The sequence below is a fragment of the Esox lucius genome, chromosome 11, assembly GCF_011004845.1.
Source record: "Esox lucius isolate fEsoLuc1 chromosome 11, fEsoLuc1.pri, whole genome shotgun sequence".
NCBI classification, from domain to species: Eukaryota; Metazoa; Chordata; class Actinopteri; order Esociformes; family Esocidae; genus Esox; species Esox lucius.
The window spans coordinates 2957231-2983374 of record NC_047579.1 but is presented as its reverse complement, the minus strand read 5'-3'; the positions used below and the strand labels follow the sequence as shown (position 1 = coordinate 2983374).

Below are 26144 nucleotides of genomic sequence, written 5' to 3'. Positions count from 1 at the left end.
GAAAAGATTTCAGAGCATCTGGAATGTTCATGTGTGAACAATATGATCATGAATCAGTGTTCTTGGTTGACGAACCATATGGCCTGAGAGAAAAAAAAATGTGTGAGTCTGGAGGTGCGTGCCTCGAATGCGGTCCACTGTGGAGCAGCTGCTGGACCAGGCAGTAATGCAGCCTGAGAGGATGCTTTCAATGGTGCACCTGTAGAAGTTGGTGAGAGTTTTTACAAACATATTGAGTCTCCTCTGGTAGTCAAGTAGTTTTTGGCCAGTTTTCACTGCTGAGTTCACTTTCCTAGACCAAGTGAGGTCATCTTTGATGAACACACTAAGGAGCTTGAATTCAGAGACTCTCTCCACTTCAGCTCCATCAATGTGTATGGGGGCATGACCCTCCCTTCTGCCGCTTCCTGAACTCCATGATCATCTCCTTAGTCTTGCAGACAGACATTACGAGAAAAGTTGTTGTCCTGGCACCATGTAGCCAGGTTATTTACCTCCTCTCTATAAGCGGTCTCATCATTGTTGTAGTGTCGTCCATGAATAAAAGGATGGTCTTGGAGCTGTGTGCGGCCACCCATTCGTGCGTGAACAGGGAGTACAGGAGGGGACTAAGTACGCAGCCCTGTGGGGTTTTTGTGCTCAGGGTACGTGTAGAGGAGGTGAGGTAAGGAAGTTTAGGATCCAATAGCAAAGGAACTCAACTCAAAAACAAACACAAAGACAATGTTAAGCTTAAACAAATGAAATATCTTAAAGCTGTGTATGCTGTTTTTTACATCAGTAATGTCCTGACTATACTTTGTGATCAGCTGAATGCCATTTTGGTGAATAAAATTACACATTTCCTTTCGAAACAGAAAAATCTGTAAATTATTCCAACCTTTTTTCCACCAAAGTATGTAAGACTATCTAACAGGGTAGCAAGAAATTATGTTAACTATACTGATACAAACCAAATAAATGTTAGGACACATTGCTAAAAACAGTACTGTTGTAATGCATACAGTGTCGAGAGGTCGGATCCAAGCGCAGAAGTGACATTTATTAAACAAAGGTACAGAACTAAGGGCAGGAGTCGAAGTCAAGATGCAGGCAGAAGGAATCAAAAAACACAAGTACTGTAGACAGTCCGCGGAGAGCAGTATTACAAAAAAGGGCAGGCAGGAGACAATGTCGTAAAACAGATAAGTTCAAGTTCATAACCACAAGAGTCAAATAGAGAAAACTACTCAGAAGTTTTTCAGAATACAGATGAACTGGCAATACCTTGCAAACAAACAGGGGGTATGAACTGTAATATATAAGATGGTGATTAGGGACAGGAATGCGTGCACAGATGTTCAAAATTCATAAGGGCAGAGGGCATGACCTGATGGCAGACCTCCCAGTTGTGACTAAAGATGTAAACAGTCAAGTTCAAGTGAAAATTCTTACTTGCAGTCTCCTGCATGGCAAAGTAACAATAGAAAATAAATAGTCAAAATGAATAAAACCTTTACGCAATACTAACCTCACAGCAATGCACCAATGCCAAAAACAAAAAACAAAACATTTTATAACAAAACTGACTCTCCACTTTACATTTCATACAAAGTACAGTAGGGAGTCTGATAGTAGCAGTTGAGACTTAAGTTTGTGTGTGTGTGTGTGTGTGTGTGTGTGTGTGCGTGTGTGTGTGGGTGCACAAAGTCAGTGCAGTTCAAGTGTCCTGGTCAGCTAATTTGATCAGGAAACCAAAAATCCAGTATCCACACCAGACATCATGTCACCAGTTGCCTGGTAAACCACAGCTTCTCTTCTCTTTAAATGACGAGTGGAATGTTTTTTGTTTAGGGACACCTCTTCTGATAAAAGTGGTTGCCTCTCCTTTGTTCGTCAGCTTACTCAAACTCAGTAGAGCGCCAGCTCGAATAGGACACCAAAGATCCACCGGGTCAGCCTCCATATCAGACATCATGTCCTCAGTTGTCCCGGCAAACTGCAGCTTCTTTTCAGCCAAGAGTTCTTTCAGCCAACTAGTCAAAGCCTGTGAAAGTACAGTAGACAATAAATTGACAATGTCAAAGTGCTACAACGTCCAACTGTAAAAATCTAGAGCTGTCCAAGCATTACAGCAAGTCATACTCTTCATATTTAAGGAAGCTAAAGGTGTTAGGATAAATTCAAATACATATTAAATGGGATATACACCCATTTTTACATGTGGCCTTATTTTATTTATTTTGTAAGAAATATGAATCACCACTTCCAATCTAATATATAACAAAGTTTCTCAAAATGTATATTTTTCTTTCTACACATTTAACAACAAACCTGTCTCTGGCGGCACCGTCTCCGCTTTTTGATGTCCCTCTTTGCTGCTCTGTCCAGGTTGTCCAATGAACGATGTGTCTCCTGTTGTGTCCGGTATTGGCTTGAAGCTGCATCCAAGTGTCGTGTTTTAGCAATTATAATATGCTTTATAATCTTTAATTCAATGTTAGAGTTTGCAATCAGACTATTTCTTACCTTCAAAATCTGAAATAAAAAACATTCCTTTTTAAATACAGTATTCGAGGCTTCTATTGCAGATGATGTACACATGCAACCAAAGCAGTAAAGCAATAAATGTGAAAGTCTTTTTTTGCCATGCCCCTTCTACGCTTGACAAATAAATGTATCTATAGATAAATGATAATTTATCAGTTTATCTATATATTAACCAAGTTAAACTCTGTAACAAGGTGTAAACCAATTAACTAGGTAGAGTATTTATAGTGTAATTTCTGCCAAATTATTCCTCCCCCTATGTCCAAAATCCAGACAACCCAAACATAATCTTGTTTAATATATTTTCATGATAAATGTTCTACAAACCCGATTCCAAAAAGTTGGGACACTATACAAATTGTGAGTAAAAAAGGAATGGAATAATTTACAAATCTCATAAACTTATATTTTTCTTTCACAATAGAATATAGATAACATATCGAATGTTGAAAGTGAGACGTTTTGTAATGTCATGCCAAATATTGGCTCATTTTGGATTTCATGAGAGCTACATAATCCAAAAAAGTTGGGACAGGTATCATTAAGAGGCCGGAAAAGTTAAATGTAAAGATAAGGAACAGCTGGAGGACCAATTGGCAACTTAGTTGGTCAATTGGCAACATGATTGGGTATAAAAATGGCCTCTCAGAGTGGCAGTGTCTCTCAGAAGTCAAGATGGGCAGAAGATCACCAATTCCCCCAATGCTGCGGCGAAAAATTGTGGAGCAATATCAGAAAGGAGTTTCTCAGAGAAAAATTGCAAAGTGTTTGAAGTTTTCATCATCTACAGTGCATAATGTCATCCCAAGGTTCAGAGAATCTGAAACAATCTCTGTGCGTAAGGGTCAAGGCCGGAAAACCATACTGGATGCCCGTGATCTTCGGGCCCTCAGACGGCACTGCATCACATACAGGAATGATACTGTAATGGAAATCACAACATGGGCTCAGGAATACTTCCAGAAAACATTGTCGGTGAACACAATCCACCGTGCCATTCGCTGTTGCCGGCTAAAACTCTATAGGTCAAAAAATAAGCTGTATCTTAACAGGATCCAGAAGCGCAGGCATTTTCTCTGGGCCAAGGATCATTTAAAATGGACTGTGGCAAAGTGGAAAAGTGTTCTGTGGTCAGACGAATCAAAATTTGAAGTTCATTTTGGAAAACTTGGACGCCATGTCATCCGAACTAAAGAGGACAAGGACAACCCAAGTTGTTATCAGCGCTCAGTTCAGAAGCCTGCATCTCTGATGGTATGGGGTTGCATGAGTGCGTGCACATCTGGAAAGGCACCATCAATGCAGACAGTTATATCCAAGTTCTAGAACAACATATGCTCCCATCCAGACGTCGTCTCTTTCAGGGAAGACCTTGCATTTTCCATTATGACAATGCCAGACCACATATTGCATCAATTACAATGTCATGGCTGCATAGAAGAAGGATCCGGGTACTGAAATGGCCAGCCTGCAGTCCAGATCTTTCACCCATAGAAAACATTTGGCGCAACATAAAGGGGAAGGTGCGACAAAGAAGACCTAAGACAGTTGAGCAACTAGAAGCCTGTATTAGACAAGAATGGGACAACATTCCTATTCATAAACTTGAGCAACTTGTCTCCTCAGTCCCCAGACATTTGCAGTCTGTTATAAAAAGAAGAGGGGATGCCACACAGTGGTAAACATGGCCTTGTCCCAACTTTTTTGAGATGTGTTGATGCCATGAAATATTAAATCAACTTATTTTTCCCTTAAAGTGATACATTTTCTCAGTTTAAACATTTGATATGTCATCTATGTTGTATTCTGAATAAAATATTGAAATTTGAAACTTCCACATCATTGCATTCTGTTTTTGTTCACAATTGTACAGTGTCCCAACTTTTTTGGACACTTATTGATTGATTTGTTCTGACTATTTTAACATGTATCTTTTTTAAAGTAATATATATTCACCTTTCATGCGGCCTATACATTTCATCCTCACCAGCAGTATTGTAGGTCCGTGACCGCACGCTATGAAAATTGGGTAAATCTTGGCAAACTGCACAAATCTAGCATAGTACTACTACTCTAGTAAAACGTTACACATAATACATTTTGTCTTGTTTGACCAAGACTAGGTCCCGTCCCTTGAGTCATGCAAACTGGAACAAATACAGGCAATAGTTTGGTTAATTTCTTAAGTATGATGAGTTATGTCCGCAAATAATTGGACACTTACACTATTTTCATAATTTTGTCTCTGTATGCCACCACAATGTATTTGAAATGAAACAATCAAAATGCAAAGTGAAGGCTTTCTGCTTTAATTCCAGGGGTTGATCAATTGGACAAAATAACACAATCAGAAATAAAATTGTAATTTGTAATACTTTGTCAAGAATCCTTTGGAGTTTCATCCTTTTTGATGCTTTGCCAAGCCTGTACTGCAGCTGTCTTCAGTTGTTGGGTTGAGATCAGGTGATTGACTCACCCATTGCAGAATATTCCACTTACGTACACTTAGTTTCATCTGTCCAAAATATGCTATTCCAGAACTGGTCTTTTTTGATATTTTTTGAAAAAGTCTAATCTGGCCTTTCTGTTCTTAAGGGTTATGAAAGGTTTGCACCTTGTGGTGAACCCTCTGTATTTGCTTTTGTGAAGACTTCTCTTTATGGTAGACTTGGATGCTGATATGCCTTCCTCCTGGAGAGTGTCCTTCTCTTGGCTGGATGTTGTGAAGGCGTTTTTCTTTTCTGTGGAAAAGATCCTACAATCATCCACCACTGTTGATAGGGAATAGCCCACACCTGTCCATGAAACAACTTTTGAGTCAATTGTCCAATTACTTTTGGTCCCTTGAAATAGTGGGGGCTATATATTAAAGAGCTGTAATTCCTAAACCCTTCCTCGAATTTGGTTGTGAATACCCTTTACAGCTGAGAGACTGCACTTTAAGCCCATATTCATTATTTAACTGTAACTCAAATATATTTTGGTAAACAGACAAAATAACAAAACTTGTGTCAATGTCCAATTCTTTCTATCTGTTTTTTTAACACTATGTTGAACATTTTAGTTAAAACATCTGCTGAAGTTGTAACTAATATCCTAATGTTCACAAGCATTCCTGAATAAGTAATGTTAAACATTTAAATAGTAAATAAAAATACAAAATAAAATATCAAAACGATACAATTTAAATTTAAGTCCCTGAATTAGGACACAGTCAAGAAACAAAACTACCCTCCACCCAATAAATCTGAAACACCAGCACCAGCAAATCCGGTATCCAACAATAAATATTATCAATTACTGTTCTGCATATTGCTATTTAGATCCTTCAATACACAGGGTACACAAAAACAAAATCATTCTTATTTATATAATTCCACAGTGATCAACCTGAGTATAAATCTTGTTCAAATAAACTTCCCAACAAGTAAGATATTGCTTTACACAGTTAACAGTAATGCCATTAATGTATTAGACAAAGAGATTTCTTTCACATTATTATTTTTTTCATAGTGGGAGGGAGAGTGGCCTTTGAGGATTTTGTGGATCTGATGGCCCCTAAGCTACTAGCTGAAACTGCGGGTATGATTGGACTAAAGGAGCTGAAAGACGCTTTTAAAGAGGTAAATGTTCCTGAAAATGTATATAGTTAATTTTCCCTACGTACTACATAACTAAGAAATAAATGCATTACATAGTATAGTATTTACACGTTTGTAGTAATATGTTTGTGAAGAAAGCAGTTATTACACATTTGGTACAAGAAATGTACTTGCTGAATGTTATCATAGATGCTTTACATATTGTTTTGTTATATTATGTAAATTCTATTAAGAATATTATTTTAAACTTGTCAATCCTTTACCATGTCAGCCAGTCTAGAGGTAAGAATGTGGAGCCAGAAACTGAAATGTTGAGGATAAAAATCACCCTGCCGAGAACATGAAAAAGTACTTCAGTGTCCTTAGGCACATCGTTCTATTTCCTCATGTATCACTTCGAATAACTATGTCAGTTAATAGACTAGACTCTAATGCAAATGTTGGAAACCATCTGAATCTAATCATTTAAAAAGGGTAGGAGGACCCAATTACTGAATGTACAGCCTTTTGTTTATTAAGTTCACTATTACATATTGCACATGAAGCAGCTACATTTCCTGTGGTCCTCTGTTATTTCCCAAGTATTCCCCAAGGGTATATCCAATAAAGTGAAATGTAAAAAGAATCTATTTACATTGGATTTGCTTGAATTTACAGGCTATACAGGTGTGCTCCTAAGTTTGCATACCCTCGCAGAAATTAACATTTTGGCATTGATTTAGAAAATATGACTGATCATGTAAAAGAAAGTGTCTTTTATTGAAGGATAGTGATCATTTAATATAACATAGTTGTTTGGCTCCTTTTTAAATCATAATGATAACATAAAAGTTTACATACCCTTGAATGTTTGGCCTTGTTACAGACACACAAGGCGACACACACATGTGAAAATGGCAATTTAAGGTGAAATTCCCACAACTGTGGCTTTTAAAATTGCAATTAGTGTCTGGTTATAAATAGTCAATGAGTTTGTTAGCTCTCACGTGGATGCACTGAGCAGGCTAGATACTGAGCCATGTGGAGCAGAAAACAACCGTCAAAAGACCTGCGTAAGAAGGTAACGGAATTTTATAAAGATGGAAAAGAATATCAAAAGTTATTCAAAGCCTTGCAAATGCCAGTCAGTACTGTTCAATCACTTATTAAGAAGTGGAAAATTCAGGGATCTCTTGATACCAAGCCAAGGTCAGGTAGACCAGGAAAGATTTCAGCCAAAACAGCCAGAAGAATTGTTGGGGATACAAAGAAAACCCACAGGTAACCTCAAGAGAAATACAGACTGCTCCTGAAAAAGACAGTGTGGTTGTTTCAAGGAGCACAATAAGATACTTGAACAAAAATAAGGTGTATGGTCGAGTTACCAGATGGAAGCCAAAACAAAGCTATGCTTGGAAAGGAGTCAACAAGGCCTATAGTGAACAGAATACCATCCCCACTGTGAAGCATGGTCATGGTTCACTGATGTTTTGGGGGGGTGTGAGCTCTAAAGGCACCGAGAATATTGTGAAAAGATTCATGGCAAGATGAATGTAGCATGTAATCAGAAAAGACTGGCAGACAATTAGCATTTCTCTGAATGAAAGCTGTGCATGGGATGCTCTTGGACTTTGTAGCACGACAATGACCCTAAGCACCAGGCCAAGTTGACCCTCCAGTGGTTACAGCAGAAAAAGGTGAAGGTTCTGAAGTGGCCATCACAGTCTCCTTACCTTAATATCATCGAGCCACTCTGGGGAGATCTCAAATGTGCGATTCATGCAAGACGACCAAAGACTTTGCATGACCTGGAAGCATTTTGCCAAGACAAATGGGCAGCTATATCACCTGCAAGAACTATTACAAAAGGGAGAAATACACAGTATAAAGAACTAAGGGTATGCAGACATTTGAACAGGGGTCAGTAAATGTATTTCTTTGTTGCCATGTTTTGTTTTATGATTGTGCCATTCTGTTATGACCTACAGCTGAATGTGAATCCCATAAGAAATAAAAGGCGTGTTTTGCCTGCTCACACATGTTTTCTTTACAAATGGTACATGCATTACCAATTCTCCAAGCGTATGCAAACTTTTGAACACAAAAAATATGGATGTGACATTTGGAAACATTTCTTGTTTTAATTGTGTAATAACTGTACCTACATAATTACTAGTTGTTACTGTGTCATTTAAAGTCATTAGTGTAACTTAATATAAAGTGTTACTGATTATTCATCTTTTTAGTTGCTCCATTGCAATCTCTTGGCGTCTCTAATATGCAAAACTAAACTCTCACACACAAACACACACTTCCTTTTGCCATTATCTATTCGCTGTTTTCATGTGTATTCACTTTAGCTTCATAGATTAACGTTTTCTTCTCTCCTGGTTGTAGTTTGACATGGATGGTGATGGATCAATTACCATTGATGAGTTAAGGCTTGCCATGACAAAACTGTTGGGATATCAGGTCAACAGAAGAGAAATTGAAGCAGTGATCAGGGAGGCTGACAACAACGGAGATGGCACAGTTGACTTTGAGGGTAAGACTAAGATACAGACATAGACTACTGAAGCATTTTGAATAAGTCTGGACTTGCCATGTTTCATATTTTCATTCAATTTAATAACAGTTTGTAATATTTTTTTTCTGAAGACATACAGAAATAAGTAAACATACATTGTAAAATGTAAGAACTGCTGAGTTTGTCAACAATAGTTTCACATTAATAGCAATTAGCATTATGCGAAGGTTAAACACTAGTGTTGTCCAACTATCAAAGTAATAAATCAAGATGAATTGCATAATTTTCTGTAGTTAATCTTGATTAATTGCAATCTTACATGTTTGTTCAAATATGGTTCTAAATAAAATAATTCTGTTTAAGTACGGGATTATGTTGAGGACATTCTATGTTTTATTGTAAATTAAGGACGGTTCTGGTTGTTCTCTGATCCCAAAGTTCTTCCAAATCCTACCATTGTGCCCTTGATCAAGGCCTTAAGTACAATAACTGCTATATTAGGATATAATATGAATCACATATAATTTGGAGAACATCAACAGGGAGGATCTACTGGTTTTGTTCACTTTTAAGGGGGGAAATGGATGGATTACGCAAGGAGAGATATTTGATTGTCTGACAACTTTCCTATAATCCTATGTACTAGCAGATGTGAACTAATGCACTGTTAGACAGGACTCACAGACAAGGGGAGTGTAAACATGTTTCATGACATGAATAGTCTGTACTCCGTACCACAGCTATATTGGAAAAAAAAAGCACTTTGTGGACAGCTCCAGCTCCAAAAATATAATGACACTGTTGAAATAAAAAGGAAATAATTTCGGGTACTCCAGACAGCTCCTGTTCTTTGCACTGACCATCGAAAATCAGTTAATAATGTTCAAAAAATCGCACATGTTAACTTTGACAGGTCTATTTAACACTTAATATACTTTATAAAACACTACACAAAATGCACGTCTATGTTGTCTTAATTATGAACTACAATCACATATAGATTGTGAGCCATTAATTAAATTAAACCAAACAAATAAAGCAATAACACTCCTCAGAGGAAGTTGTCTATTTAATCTCAAAATCCTGAAGTAACCCTTTAATACAGATGGTGTGCTCAATAAAATGTACTCAACAAAATAGTTGCACAGGGTTAGAGTTATATATAAGTTAAAATGTATGAAAAGATAATGAGTCTTAAGCACTCTCCTACTTTCATTTCAAATTCGTAGTAAATTACACCAGCCTTGAAAAACAATCATTTTAATCTCTATCCTAACCCTAAATCTCCTTTTGTCCTCTTTCCCCATCTTGCAGAGTTTGTAAAAATGATGTCACGGGATTGAATAACAGAAGATGAAAGATTGGAAACATGGAAGGCATTCCTTTGTGAGAATCAAATATTCTCAATATGTATATTGAATTTTGTATGTGTCCGATCAATGTACAGCATGACCCTTAAAATGTAGGTATAACACTTCTTTACTGCTGGTATTTCTGGTATTACCATGGTATGGACAAGGTATGGTATAGAACTTCTCCTAGGTAGTTCCTGTATATAAATGAGAATGTATTCTCAGTTAATTCAACTGGTAAAATAAGAAGGAAATTATAGGGATGAATGAGACAGTAAAGTAGATGCTGTATATACATAAACAACATTTGGCATAATCTGTCTTTCAATGGTAGGATTACATCAATCTCTGTAATCTCCCTCATGGGGCTTTCAGTTGAGCAGATGGTGCGAAATGTCTCCAGACTCTCCAGTTTTTGGAATAAAATAAACCACACTGGGCAAGTCACAGAAATAGAAAAAGGAGTGATCAAATGCACTTTAGGGACATGTGTGTTTATATTGTGTGTGATTCTTCAGAGATATTTTTGTTAAAATTAGGAGTTACAGAAAAAAACAATCCTGTTTCCAGAAATGTTGGGAAGAAAAACAGAACGCAATGATCTGCAAATCATTGAAACCCTATATTCAATAGAGAGTAGTACAAAGACAACATATCAAATGTTGAAACTGATAAATGTTATTGTTTGTTGAAAAATATATGCCCACTTTGAATGTGATGCCAGCAACACATTTAAAAAAAGTTGGGACGGGCAACACAAGACTGGAAAAGTTGTGTAATACAAAAAAACCTTGTGGAAGATCTCACAAATAATTAGGTTAATTGGCATAATTAGGTATAAATAGAGATTCCCAGAGAGGATGAGTCTTTTAGAAGTAAAGCTGGGGAGGGGTTAGCCACTCTGAAAGACTGCGCAGGCAAATGTTGCAACAATTTAAGAATCATTTTTCTCAACATCAAATTGCAAAGAGTTTGGTGGATCTCATCATCTATGATACATATTAGCATTATAAGATTCAGAGAATCTGGAGAAATCGCTGTACGCAAGGGACAAAGCCGAAAACCAAAATTGGATGACCGTGATTTTTGGCCTCTCTGGAGACACTGTATTAAAAATAGACAGGATTCTATAGTGGACATCACTGCATGGGCTCAGGAACACTTCTGAAAACCATTGTCTGTGAACACAGTATGTCGCTGCATCCACTACTGCAAGTTAAATCTCTTCCATGCAACAAAGCCATATATAAACAAGACCGAAAAATGCCGGCAACTTCTTTGGGCTTAGGCAAAAATAGGAAAACATTTCACTTTCAAAACTACAGCAATTGGTCACCTCAGTTCCAAAATGCTTAGAGAGTATTGTTAAAAGAAGAAGTGATGCAACACAGAGGTAAACATGCCCCTGTCACAACCTTTTTGAAATCATTGCATTCTGTTTTTATTTGCATTTATTGCAGCGTCACAACCTTTTTGGAAAGAGGGGTTGTACTAACTTTGACTAAAGAAAATCTAAAGAGCCTTTGAAATGAAGTTGTTTCATACCAAACAAAGGCCCTTCTTGCTATACTATAAGTTTCGGTAATTATTTCAATTATTTCAAAACAATAATTATACCCAATGTAAAATGTGCCACTTAGTTCATATTCTAAGTCATCTCAGAGCTCTGTTAAAGCAGTTGTAAAAATTTTCAAATTTGACCATTTGTCTTTATTAGCTATTCATACTGATTCATAGTGATTGATGTGAGGCATTTATAAAGTTTAGTAATAGTGTCAAGTCATAATTAAGGAGAAAAATATAGCTATGGCAATTGAGATATTTTGCATGTATGCAGAGTTGAAGATTTAGGCTATTTATTCATTAGAACTGGCTGAAGCTGATGTTAGGTTAATGTAAATACATTTCTCTAATGTACTTCTTTCAGGGCTATAAAACAGCAATGTTACTATTATTAACAGAGGTTACATATATTGTGCATAATACAAATACATGTGGATTCTTCCAGTCTCATATTGTGTAACCAAAATTTTATCGATACTTTCAGCTGTATTTATAATAGGATTTTATAGCTTTGAAACTGAACATAAATGCACTAAATGGAGCTTCAGTCCCCGGAAAAGTACCTGCCCTGTTATCCTCCCATTTGCTCCTTTCTATGCTCAAAACTTGACCAATGTATTTGTCTCTCACTTCATGTAATTGATTGCTGCTCTTGTATTGCAGGCTCTTTTGCGAAATAACCTTTGGTTTCAATGTGACTGCACAATTTATTAAAGGTTCATTAAAACAAAATACATTTTACCGAAGGCCTAAATGTTCTTCATTTTCTCCACACTGTCAAAATTGGTAACACATTTTGTATTTGTATAGTAAATAAACAATTGTGCTCATAAGTTTGCATACCCTGGCAGAAATGTGACATTTTGGCATTGATTTTGAAAATATGACTGATCATGAGGAATTTATTAAAAGGATAGTAATCATATGAAGCCATTTATCATCACATAGTTGTTTGGCTCCTTTTCAAATCATAATGATAACAGAAATCACCCAAATGGCCCTGATCAAAAGTTTACATACCCTTGAATGGTTGGCCTTGTTACAGACACACAAGGTTACAGAAGCCCTGATGCCCAAGTAGTAAAAAAAAATATTGGGCCCAGAGACTGAGTTTATCTCGTTTGACCGACTTAGCAAAAAAGTAGTAAAAGAAAAAACAAATGTATTTTACTAAGATGTTCAAATGAGATACTATGTCGTTCAATATTAGATAATCATTAGTATGTCTAATTAGGCCAAATTAAATATGCAGCAGCATTAAAAGGCCATGTAATGGTTGCTACAACTTGTATTTGTTGTAATGTTGCCTGGATTGAATATATATTGGACAATCTTGTTTTGTATTACATAAAAAAATATATAATTTGAGCAAAATGTCATGGCACACTTGATGCGTCCTCACCTAATGCCAACATTCTACTATTCAGCCAATTGCTCACTGTTCTGACTTAATGCTTTGGAGTTCAAAGGTTGCCTTACTTTAGGGTTTCAAATGACTATTAAGGAACAATAATAGGCCCATCACTGGACGGAATCAAAGAACTATGGGCTGTAGCAACCATTACATGGCCTTTAAATGCTGCTGCATAATGAATTTGGCCTAATTAGACATACTAATGATAATCTTGTTTGAACGACTTAGTATCTTGTTTGAACAACTTAGTATCTTGTTCAAACGACTTAGCAAAATAACATTTTGAAATAAAATATTTTTTTACTACTTGGGCTTCAGGGCTTCCGTGCAAGGTGACACACACAGGTTAAAATTATTAAAGGTGAATTTCCCACACCTATGGCTTTTTAAATTGCAAATAGTGTCTGTGTATGAATAGTCAATGAGTTTGTTAGCTCTCATGTGGATGCACTGAGCAGGCTAGATATTGAGGCATGGGGAGCAGAAAAGAACTGTCAAAAGACCTGCATAAAAAGGTAATGGAATTTTATAAAGATGGAAAAGGATATAAAAAGGTGTCCAATGCCTCGCAAATGCCAGTCAATTCAGGGACCTCTTGATACCAAGGTCAAGTAGACCAAGAAAGATTTCAGCCAAAACTTCCAGAAGAATTGTTCCGGATACAAAGAAAAACCCACAGGTAACATCAGGAGAAATACAGGCTGCTCTGGAAAAAGACGATGTGGTTGTTTCAAGGAGCACAATACGACAATACTTGAACAAAATGAGCTGCCTGAAAGAAGCCTTTTATGCGCCAATGCCACAAAAAAGCCTGGTTACAATATGCCTGACAACAACTTGACATGCCTCACAGCTTCTGGCACATTGTAATTTGGAGTAACAAGACCAACCATAAGCGCTATGTTTGGAGAGGGGTCAACAAGGCCTGTGAACAAAATAACATCCCCACTGTGAAGCATGGTGGTGGCTCACTGATGTTCTGGTGGTGTATAAGCTCTAAAGGCACAGGGAATCTTTAAAAAATCTATGGCAAGATGAATGCAGCATGTTATCAGAAAATACTGGCAGACAATTTGCTGCACGAAAGCTACGCATGGGTCCCTCTAGGACTTTCCAGCACAACCCTAGGCACAAAGTCATGTTGACCCTCCAGTAAAAGGTGAAGGTTCTGGAGTGGCCATCAGAGTCTCCTCACCTTAATATTATCGAGCCACTCTGGGGAGATCTCAAACGTGTGGTTCATGCAAGCCATCCAAAGACTTTGCATGACCTGGAGGCATTTTGCCAAGACAAATGGGCAGCTATACCATCTGCAAGAATTCAGGGCTTCATAGACAACTATTACAAAAGAATGGGGGCAATACACAGAATTAAGAAATAAGGGTACGCAGAACAGGGGTCAGTTCATTTTTTTCTTTGTTGCCATGTTTTGTTTTATGATTATACCATTCTGTTAAGACCTACAGTTGAATGTGAATCCCATAAGAAATAAAAGACATGTTTTGTCAGCTCACTCATGTTTTCTTTACAAATGGTACATATATTCCCAATTCTCCAAGGGTATGCAAACTTTTGAGCACCACTGCAGTAAGTATTTGTATATACTAAATGAACTAGCAATTAAGGGTTTGTGTGATCTCAGCGAATGTGTGGGCTATTCAAAGTACATAATATATACTTTATTGATGTTTTGAAGAAAACATTTTGACAAAAATATGGACTTTCCTTTGTAGACGACTGTGCCATAAATGCATCAGAAAATCACACAATAAGAGATTAAGACTTCGACAGACAGCTCTTACAAAAAGTATACAATAACTATAAAAAGTATATATTATTGATCAGGGGAGGGCGAGGAACAATGACCACCCTTTGTTTTTTTCAAAATCTGAAGTTTCAAAATTTGACGGAACTTCATTTCAATAGCTCCAACAGTAGAAATGCCATGATTATAAAAAGTACATATTCTTGGTCAGGGGAGGGTGAGGAACAATGCACACCCATTATTTTCTCTAAATCAGAAGTTTCAAAATTTGACGGAACTGGAGCTAATTGTGGAGCTAATTTAATCACAATGAGACCAACATTGGATTACAGGAATACTTTGTTTAAGAGCTATTGAGATTTGAAGAGCCAAATGTCTGTTGAATGTCCAATCTTAAACTAACCACAGTCACGATGTAGGGGGAAAAGCCAGAGGCAGATGCAGGAACAAAAATTACTTTTATTCGCCAAGGGTTAACAATCATGGAAACACCACCAACACAAAGAGGGTTTACAGGCTCTTCTTCCTAAGCAGACAAATAGAAGCTGGTACTCGGTATGAGGCATAAGGCCTAAATAGATATAGTGCACAGCGCTCGACGCGGCTAGAAACAAATTAACACTTTACCAGGTACAGACAGCGTGATGTTAAGACAATACTTGACAATGAACAGGGGAGCTGAGGGAACATACATACACCCACTAATGGGGAATGGGAATCAGGTGAGTGTGGCAAAACAAAACAGTCTGCTACATTCAAGACCGCCCCATTGAGAGGGATAGAGAAAGATGGTGAATAAAAGGCAGGTGACGTTGATCTGCGCAGGGGAGGCGCTGCTCCGGGAGGGTCTGTGACGTAGATGTGTACAAAGTAAAAGTACTCAACTTATCTCAGAGTCCATGGGATTTAATTCAATATTTTTCAAGATATAACACTAGGTCCAATACCATTTAATTTTATTTTGTTTCAAGATTAAAACTGTTTGATAACATACAAACCTGATTCCAAAAAAGTTGGGACACTGTACAAATTGTGAGTAAAAAAGCAATGGAATAATTTACAAATCTCATAAACTTATATTTAATTCACAATAGAATATAGATAACATATCAAATGTTGAAAGTGAGACATTTTGTAATGTCATGCCAAATATTGACTCATTTTAGATTTCATGAGAGCCACACATTCCAAAAACGTTGGGACAGGTAGCAATAAGAGGCCGGAAAAGTTACATGTACAGATAAGGAACAGCTGGACGACCAATTTGCAACTTAGTATGTCAATTGGCAACATGATTGGGTATAAAAAGAGCCTCTCAGAGTGGCAGTGTCTCTCAGAAGTCAAGATGGGCAGAGGATCACCAATTCCACCAATGCTGCGGCGAAAAATATTAGAGCAATATCTGAAAGGAGTTTCTCAGAGAAAAATTGCAAAGAGTTTGAAGTTATCATCATCTACAGTGCATAATATCATCCAAAGATTCAGAGAATCTGGAACAATCTCTGTGTGTAAGGGTCAAGGCCGGAAAACCATACTGGATGCCCGTGATCTTCGGGCCCTCAGACGGCACTGCATCTCGCATACAGGAATGATACTGTAATGGAAATCACAACATGGGCTCAGGAATACTTCCAGAAAACATTGTCGGTGAACACAATCCACCGTGCCATTCGCCATTGCCGGCTAAAACTCTATAGGTTAAAAAAGAAGCCGTATCTAAACAGGATCCAGAAGCACAGGCGTTTTCTCTGGGCCAAGGATAATTTAAAATGGACTGTGGCAAAGTGGAAAAGTGTTCTGTGGTCAGACGAATCAAAATTTGAAGTTAATTTTGGAAAACTGGGACGCCATGTCATCCGGACTAAAGAGGACAAGGACAACCCAAGTTGTTATCAGCGCTCAGTTCAGAAGCCTGCATCTCTGATGGTATGGGGTTGCATGAGTGCGTGTGGCATGGGCAGCCTACACATCTGGAAAGGCACCATCAATGCAGACAGTTATATCCAAGTTCTAGAACAACATATGCTTCCATCCAGACGTCGTCTCTTTCAGGGAAGACCTTGCATTTTCCAACATGACAATGCCAGACCACATACTGCATCAATTACAATGTCATGGCTGCATAGAAGAAGGATCCGGGTACTGAAATGGCCAGCCTGCAGTCCAGATCTCTCACCCATAGAAAACATTTGGCGCATCATAAAGAGGATGGTGCGACAAAGAAGACCTAAGACAGTTGAGCAACTAGAAGCCTGTATTAGACAAGAATGGGACAACATTCCTATTCATAAACTTGAGCAACTTGTCTCCTCAGTTCCCAGACGTTTGCAGTCTGTTATAAAAAGAAGAGGGGATGCCACACAGTGGTAAACATGGCCTTGTCCCAACTTTTTTGAGATGTGTTGATGCCATGAAATTTTAAATCAACTTATTTTTCCCTTAAAGTGATACATTTTCTCAGTTTAAACATTTAATATGTCATCTATGTTGTATTCTGAATAAAATATTGAAATTCAAAACTTCCACATCATTGTGTTCTGTTTTTATTCACAATTGTACAGTGTCCCAATTTTTTGGAATCGGGTTTGTACAACTGAAATACTTTTTCCTTTTTACACTACTGCATAGAAGATGGTCATGACAAATGATTTTACATTTCTAAATAATGACAACATAGTGTATATGAAGCTAAAAAAGAAATGGATCTTGCCTGCTTGCATATAGTGAGAGGTGCATCATTCATCTTTAGCTAGTTATAACCTACCCTAATTGACTAAACCTGGCTAACAAGTAGCCTACCTCGTTGCGTAGCTAGTTGTCTTTTAACGTAGCTATAAGGGTTGTCGTTTTTTCTGTGTTCTGTCACTGACAAGCTATTCGAATCTCAGATTCAAAGAATTTAGTATAAGAGATCTAGTGAACACGTTAACTAGTGTTGAAGTATAACACTTCCCCGAGTTGGTTTGTTGGAAAGGAGAATAAACACCAGGAGTCAGGGCAAATACCGTATTATACGTCCATTTATTACAAAAGCTTTTGGAGACAAGGTGTCGCCGCACAATGTCTAAGGATCAACATTCAAAACATCATTTTTATACTTCTACTACGCCCAAAAGATAGAGGCGTTAACTTACAAAGTGTGTGCCATTGGCCCAATCCCAGTTTTATTCCTTATAGGATAACTGCAAGTATCTTCTTGTCTCCTCCTGGTATCTGTCTGGCCTGTCAGACTATGTGTGTGTGTGTCTCTAACCTGTGTCCTGTTTCTCACAAAACAGACATACTAAATCTTTCTCTCCCCGGCAACTGCTTAACCAGGGTTTCCTATTCTCCTACTTGCTCCTTCAGTTTCGGTTCATATCACAGACATTTAATATTTTGTTTCATTGGTTACAACAGCTTATAACAGTCCACTAACTTATATAATCAATACATCTACATTGGTTACAACAGCTTATAACAGTTCACTAACTTATACAATCACTACATCTACAATTCCCCCTTTTGATCTCTCCCCAGAGAGATCACCCCTATTCGCCAAGCTCCAGTTCTCCCGGGTCATGCTGCTCCAGTAGAGGCATCAGCATCCCTGGTGGCGGTCCTGGTGCCTTCTCAATGGCTGTAGAAATCACTCTCATGGCAAGCCCTCTTATGCATGGGATACAACAACACCCACAAGTAACCATTATAGCACCAAATGTAGAAAGCGATAAAAGAACAGACATTATCAAACCTTTCCACTGGCCGAACATTGAGGTCATCCATTCCTCCAGCGGATTATCTATCCCAGAATGCTCGTGCATAGTTCGCGAGAGAGTCCTAAGGCCCTGCAGCGCCTTAGCAACCGATCCGTCCGGGGCTGTATTGTTAGGAATGAAAGTACAACACATGTCCCCAAACATCGCACAAACCCCGCCCTTCTCTGCCAATAACATATCGAGGGCTATGCGATTTTGCACCGCCATCAACGAGGTGGGGCCCAATTGTTCTAACAGGCCCTCTATCGCGTCACGGGTCAAATTAGAGAGACGTAAGACATTATAATGTACATAGTTAATGCGGTCTACATTCTTGTTTGGAGTGACAGGGAACAAAGCGGACAGGATAGGAATATTTTCAAATCCTGCCGCGACTTGGTCTGCGAGTTTAAATTCTTTGGGGACCCCTCTGGGGACCCCTATCGCATCTATATAAGTTGGGGAGTCCACAGTGAGGTCAAATATATCACGTGAACGACGGCCTATTACATGTCTATGCCGGCGCTGAGTAAGGGCATCGCTCCTTTTTGCCTGGAGTGCTTTAACTCGGTCACCTATCAGCACTAAGGGTGCTGCTAACCGTACCATCGCACATACCCCCTGGGTGCCTGTTGGGATTCTTACCAGGAGTCGGGTGCCCCCACAATAGTAATACAGGCCAGACCGGGCCCAGGGTCCGATAATAGATCTGCTCTGAATCGTACCATTACACCACTGCAAGGGGATCTCGCCAACGTTTACCACGGGTTTCTGACTGGTGAAGCGGAAACAGGTATATCCCCCTTCCCCTTTATGGGGAGTGAACGGCCCCGTCCGGGTGTCGTTAGCTATCGGAGGAAACACCCTTGCCAGGGTGATGCAATTCACAGGGGAAGCGCTATGTGTAAGAGCTAACATACACTGATATCCCCAAGGGTCCTCTGAATACAAAGGAGCCGGCTCAGTGTATAGTTGAGGTCGGGCGGCGGCACAGGCCACACAGTCCCCTAAATCTTGTTCTTTAGCATTTTGCAACATCCAATCAAGCCAAATATTACTCTCGTGATACCCCGTGGCTTTCTCGATCACCTCTAATGGTTTCAATTTGGTATAGTCCACCTCTACCACTTCCCCCGGTTGCACCTTACCTGCTAAGGTGTCCACAGTCCCCGTAACTGCCACAGCTGGAGAGCTAGTTGTCGGCACCCTAATGTTGATTTTAATAAACGCTTTGGTATCAGTCCCTGCATGCTCCACTCCGAGAACCAAATATGTCGTGTCCGCGCCTCTGTATGGAGAGGTGTCCCAACCTCCGACAGACAAGGTAAGTGGATTCTGGGAGGAGCTGAAATCTCGTTGGAACTTAAATGAGCTCCACATAGTGGCATTCGGTCCCCTCGGGAGTCCGGGCTGCCACTGTCCCGTATACGCTCTGACCTCGTCCCATCCCGGGCACCACCTCTCACCCGGCAGACGTCCCATCAGGCCACACATCCTATCTACATCTGGAGTGTGACACACATACAGGTTGTAATCCCTCCACGAGCCATTATATCTCCCGCAAGCTATGACCGAGCATAGGTCAAACGTGAAAGCAGTATGTGACCCTTTGATATAATCCAATTCAATACCCCCTCCCTGCTTCAGGCAGGCGTCCTCTTTTTGTGTCACCTGCCTTCTCGCTGTGGAGATGGAGACTCGACGCCAGCCAGGGAAACCTGTAGCAACATACAACACACATATTATTCCACCAATGCCCATATACCGTTTCATTCTACTATCATCTCCCCAGACCTTTCTCTGTAACCCTGTCATCTTGGTACGAGTGGTATGAGCCACTCGGTGTCCTATACCCCCTTTTGTTACAGTATTCTTCAGTTCTTTCCCCTAAGAGTCTATTCCCCTGGCGCCGTCCTCTGTCTCCTTCACTCGCTCGTGGTCCTGCCGTGTCCTGGGGTCCGCTCCTGGCACCGGTCCGGCTGGTGTTGGTCCTTCTTCCGTCCCCGCTGGGGAAAGCTCCTCCTTCCCGGCTTGGATGAGGTCCGTTAGCGACCTCCCTGGCTCCTGCGCTGGTGTACACTGACTCCAATGGTACCACGTCTCTCCTTTGTCCCTCAGGCGGACCGCATGACTCGTTCTCTCCACCACCTGATGAGGGCCCGTCCACCTTGGCTCCGACCACTTTCGCTTGATGACCTTCAGCAACACCCACTCCGCCTGGGGCAGGTTCTGGTCCAGCGGGTGCAGGTCCCTCCGTTCTCCGACTCTGTTGGTGAATTCTGAAACGAGAGCTCGCAATTCATCAAAATACACTTTATGGTCTTTGGGCCACTTTTCCCCTTCCGGGACCGCAGGCCCCGCGGCTGGTCCTGGAAACTGTCTCCCCGTCAGCAGCTCGTATGGGGTGAACCCAGTGGTCTGATTTAACGAGCATCGAATCGTCATGAGTGACAGTGGCAGTGCATCCACCCAGTTCAATTTAGTCTGTGCACATATCTTAGCCAACTTGTTTTTTAAGTTTTGGTTCATCCTTTCTACCTTTCCCTGGGACTGTGGATGGTACACAGTGCCAAAAGCATGTTTTAGGCCCAATAATCTCTCTACCTTCTGTAAATCACTGTTCTTAAAGTGAGTCCCATTATCTGACCTAATTTTCTCTGGGAAGCCGTATCTGGGAATGTACTGGTTCACTAAACACTTGACCACTGTCTGACTGTCCTCCCTTCTTGCCGGCCAGGCTTCTGGCCACCCTGTGAACATGTCCACACACACTAACATGTAACGGCACCCCCGTACAGTTTCCCCCATGTCCGTGTAGTCTATCACTATCTCTTGTCCAGGTCTCGTCGTCATGGGGAACGCCCCCATCTCAGGTTTGATCGTCGGTTTTGGATTGTGGTGTGTGCAGATGGTGCATGTCCTAGTGTAGTTACGTACCATGTCTACCATAAACGGGTGCCACCAATGGCACAGGTTCCTCAACATCTGTGCTGGCCCTACATGGCCCAACCCATGGGCTTCTGCAAATTTATCTCCCCGCATAGCTGGTGGAAGTATTACTCTACCGTCTGGCCCTCTCCAGAGCCCGCTCGTCTCTGTTGCTCCTCTCTGTTGCCAAATTGTTTTCTCTTGTGGGGAAGCCCCCTTTTGATGTCTCACTAGCTCATCTCTCTCAGGGCCTTCTCCCCACCCCGCTTCCTCTTCTGCTCTTACCACCATCACTCGCGGAGTGTACCCTGCTGCCTGTTTTGCTGCTGTGTCTGCCGCTTGGTTTCCCTGAGCTACTACACTATTTGAATTATCGTGTCCTTTGCATTTTATGATGGCTACCTTTTCGGGCAGGTCTAGGGCCTCAGCTAGTTCTCTCATCTCTGCCTCGTGTTTAATCGGTTTGTCTCCTGCTGTTCTAAACCCAGCTTTTAACCACTGTCCTAGCTCCACGTGTGCTGCGCCTACTGCGTATGCCGAATCAGTGTAAATGTTTACTGTTGTTCCCTGGGCCAGTCTAAGGGCCTCTATTAGTGCTCTAACTTCTGCTCTCTGGGCTGACTGCATCCCCTGGAGCCTCTCTGCTTTCAGCGTGACTAAACCCTCTGGTGTTAGTTTCACTACCGCAAAAGCCGCCCTCAGGCCGTCTTGTTCGTGTCTGAAACAGCACCCATCAGTGAAGAGGTCCTCTGCCCCTGGGAGGGGTTCTGCCTCCAGATCGGTTCGTGTCTTACTCTCCCTCACTACCTCTTGCGCGCACTCATGTGGTAGCCCCGTCCCCATTCGGTCTGCAATATTTATCCCTTCATGTGTGAAAATCAAATTTGGAGCCCCGAGAATTTTGCTTAGGTGTTGTTGCCTGAGGGAAGTCATAGTGAACATCTGTGAATTTACATACGCCACTACACTGTGTGTTGTGAGTATCTGAAGGTGATGCCCCATCACTATGTGTGCGCATTTTTGAATGAGTCTCGCTACTCCCGCTGCATGCTGTGTGCAGGTGGGGTGCCTTCTTTCGGTTTTGTCGAATCCTACACTTATGTACATAAGGATGTTCCTATCTCCCCCTTTTTTCTGAAACAGGACCCCGTTCATGACTTGTCCTGTTTCAGAAACATCTAGAAAAAAGGGCTTTGCGTAATCAGGTATGGCCAGATCAGCTGCGGTGGCTAGTTGTTGTTTCAGCAAAATGAAGGCCTGGTCAGCCGGGCAAGTCCAATTGAGAGTGGCTTTAAGTTTACGCATTCCCTGCTCCTTAACTAGCGCTCTAAGAGGCTCTGTGAGCCCTGAATAGTTTGGGATGTAATTGCGGCTGTACCCCGTGAGCCCTAGGAATGATAGCATTTCCTGAACAGTAGTGGGTTTAGGATGGTGGAGGATGGTTGTGCGGTGAGCTGGGGAAAGCCCCGCTCCCTTCTGCGAGATAACTCTGCCCAGAAAGGAGACCTGCGTCCTTACCAGCTGTAGCTTCTCTTTTGACACCTTGAACCCTTTCTCAGCCAGTCTGGTGAGGACTATCATTGTAGCTTGGATGCAGGCGGCCACCGTCGGGGCCGCCAGCAGCAGGTCATCTACGTACTGGACCAAAGTTACCCCTGTCGGCAGGCAGCATCCCTGCAGCGCTTCTCTCAGTACCTGGTTGAATATGCCAGGGGAAAGCGCAAACCCCTGTGGCAGTCTCGTGTACCTCCATTGTCGACCCCTATGTGTGAAAGAAAAAATATCACGAAGGTCCTCTGCTAGTGGGAGACAGAAAAAAGCGTTAGCCAGGTCAATGCAGGTGAACCATTTTTGATCCGGGGTCAAATTAGTGAGTGCTACATACGGGTTAGGTACCGGTATAGTGGGTGTGAGTAAAATATTGTTTATAGACCTGAGATCATGGGCCATACGGTATTTCCCTGTCCCTTTCTTTTCTACCGGGAGGATAGGTGTGTTCCACGCGGAACCTGACTCCTCCAACACCCCGGTGGGCCACAAACCATTCAATGTCACATCTAACCCTTCCTCTGCCACTGGTTTGTGTGGGTATTGGGGCAGCCATATGGGCTCTCCCGGGCTGATTTTAAAGGTGACCGGTGGGCAATCGGTGAGTCCCACATCCGTGGGACCCTTGGACCACAGTGAGTCAGGTAACTCATTAAGTCTTGCCGTGGCTACAGGGTGATCCATCTTTTCCCTCCCATGATCCCGAGTTATCTCCCTTCGCTCTAAATATACCCAATCCGTCCCTGGTGCTTCTAACCGATATGTCTTACAGCTGGGTGAGTACCATACGTTTGGCGCCTGAGTGAGTGTCCAATCAGTGCATTCGACCGCCCTTTTAACCATGGGCCCCAGGTCTTTTGCTTGGTGTTTAGGATGCAGCGCCAGTGACACATGCGGGACGGACTCCTCCGCCATCATGTACCACTGATCCTGCTCCTCTGTCAACTGTACATCTGCCGCTACCCCTTCAGGGCCTACATATATGAATTTAGACCCGACCTGCCACGTGTCCCCACACACTACATCCCCAAACCCCTCTCTATACACCTCATCGCCCTGCCGATCATAAAATAGGGTCACATGTGGGGGGTCTGGTGGAGGAAAGTACGGCTCGAGGAGAGAGATCCACGGCCTCCATTTGAAGTACTGGGACAAAATACCCTGCTTGTCCGGCTTTTCCGGTGTCAATAGTCCCCAATATATCTCTGCTATTTCACCCTTCACCGGTTGTACCAGGTACTGCCCTTTGCGTGTGGTTTCAGGTCCGCACACCGCCGACGTCCCGTCTGGTAACGTGACAGTTAGTCCATCTGGAGAACATAAGATATTAGCCCCCAGTTTTATCAACAAGTCTCTCCCCAATAAGTTCACTGGTGTGTTTGTCGACACCACATACGGATGGCTGAGGGCCTGTTTACCCAGTATCGTTTTAAGAGGAAATGTCACTGGCAAAGTCTGTCCCACTCCTTCAAACCCCACAACTTCCACTGTCTTGGAGGATAGTAGTCCTGTGACGGGAGGGGCGGTGATGGTGGAAAAAGTGGCACCTGTGTCAACCAGAAAGGGGAAGTCCTTCCCGTCGACATTCAGGGACAGCATAGGGTCTGCCCTTCCCCCGCTGTCCCCTCCCCCCCCTGTAGACCGTCACGCCTGGTCCCACCCTCCCTCATAAGAGAGTGGGTATTGTCCAGGTGCACTAGGTGGTGGGACGGCGTGTGGGTTGGGAACTGGAGCTGCCCCTTGGTTTGGGTATCCTCTGCCCCCTGCAGTGTACTGTGGGCAGTGTCTGGACCAGTGGTTCGGGTCACCACACGTAAAGCAGACTCCGTATGGGACTTGGGCTCCTGGAGCCCCTCTGCCTCTACCCCGCCCCCTCCCCCCACCATAACCTCCCCTCCCTGATTGGTAGGGCGCGGTGAATGCCCCCCGGCCACCGTGAGGTTGGGGTGCCCATGTGGGAACAGGGTATAAATCGGGTGTGTCAGGTTCTCCTGAGCCTAGAGCTGCCATCTGTCTGTGTTTCTTTTTCCCTTCATTGAGCCTCCCTTTGACTTCACCCAGCTGTAAGCGCAACAGGTTCTCTTTCAGTCCCTGTATCTGTTTGTCTTTCTCTGTCTCCTCATCTTTTGCCCTCTGTAAATGATGTACTATGTGTCTTTCCCATACATGTGATTCACTACCCGGCAAGTCAGGATTTGCCATCATTGCCTCTTTTATTTTCTCTGGAAGTCCCTCTAAGACCGCCCTTCTAAACCACTCCTGCTGCAGACCCCCTTTCCCCGGGTGGTGCCCTGTGTGTTTGGTCCATGTGTCCTTACATGCTTCTAGATACTGTCTAGGGTGTTGCTCTTTTTCCCAAGGTAACTTGGGCATCGGGGCCCCAGCGGGCAAGGGAAATCGTTCCCTCAGGGCCGTGGCTATGCGCCCGACCACCTGACTGAAAGGAGTGTCGTCCGGGCTCCGCCTAGTGGCGGCCCCTTTTTCTATCTCAGTCATAGCCTGGGCGGACATGGCTCGGGCGGCTACTGCCCTCCAGTCCCCCAGTGCCAACATTTGACCAGCTGTGAGTTTATCAAATTGTGACAACCATAGTCCACCTCCCTCTCCCATCGGGGGTAATTTATCTACCAGTGCCTGTACGTCTCCCAGCCCCAATGGTTTATATCGCGGTTCGCCGCCTCCCACTCTAAAGAGAGGCAGCTGAAACCCAGCACAACCAGCTTCCCCTGCTTGTGACCGTGTATACATTTTATTTTGAGTCTTTTGAAGTGATTCTACTGTGTCATGGTGTAGTTTATGTTCTGGTGGGGGCGTACGCGGCAGAGGGTATACGTCCACGTCTCCCTCACTCCCGTCTCCACTACTGTCTGTGTCGGGGTCCTTGTCTGAGTCAGTCCATCTCCCTACTGCATTACCCGTGAGTACCACCCGTCCTCTATGTGAATTCCTTTTTTTCTGCCTAGTTCTGGTCCTTCTCACTGTGTCACTATCGTCCGACCCCGACCTTGAGTCCTCACCTACCCTGCCTTTAGTACGGCCTGATCTTTTCTTTATGGCCCCTGTAATCTCCTCTTGTTTATTCTTTCCTAATCGTCTCTTTTCATCGTATATTCCGTATTCTCTAACAGCCCTTGCCTTGAACGGTTTTACCTCCCCCTCAGTGTCTGTTTCGCTCTGTGACTCCGCCTTCCTAGTCAACT

The 26144-nt window shown here is 42.0% G+C and overlaps 1 protein-coding gene across 3 annotated transcripts in view; it reads left to right on the top strand.

Moving 5' to 3' along the window:
* The window catches only part of cabp5b (calcium binding protein 5b), a 38363-nt gene extending 27790 nt beyond the window's left edge, over positions 1–10573 (top strand). For all 3 annotated transcript variants that reach the window (XM_010901006.4, XM_034295048.1, XM_034295047.1), the window contains 3 exons: positions 6043–6152; positions 8508–8655; positions 9952–10573. In XM_010901006.4, the coding sequence (XP_010899308.1) occupies positions 6043–6152; positions 8508–8655; positions 9952–9980 (287 nt within the window). In that variant the 3' untranslated portion in view covers positions 9981–10573. The remainder of the gene's footprint in view (positions 1–6042; positions 6153–8507; positions 8656–9951) is intronic.
* The last annotated feature ends 15571 nt before the right edge of the window (positions 10574–26144 follow it).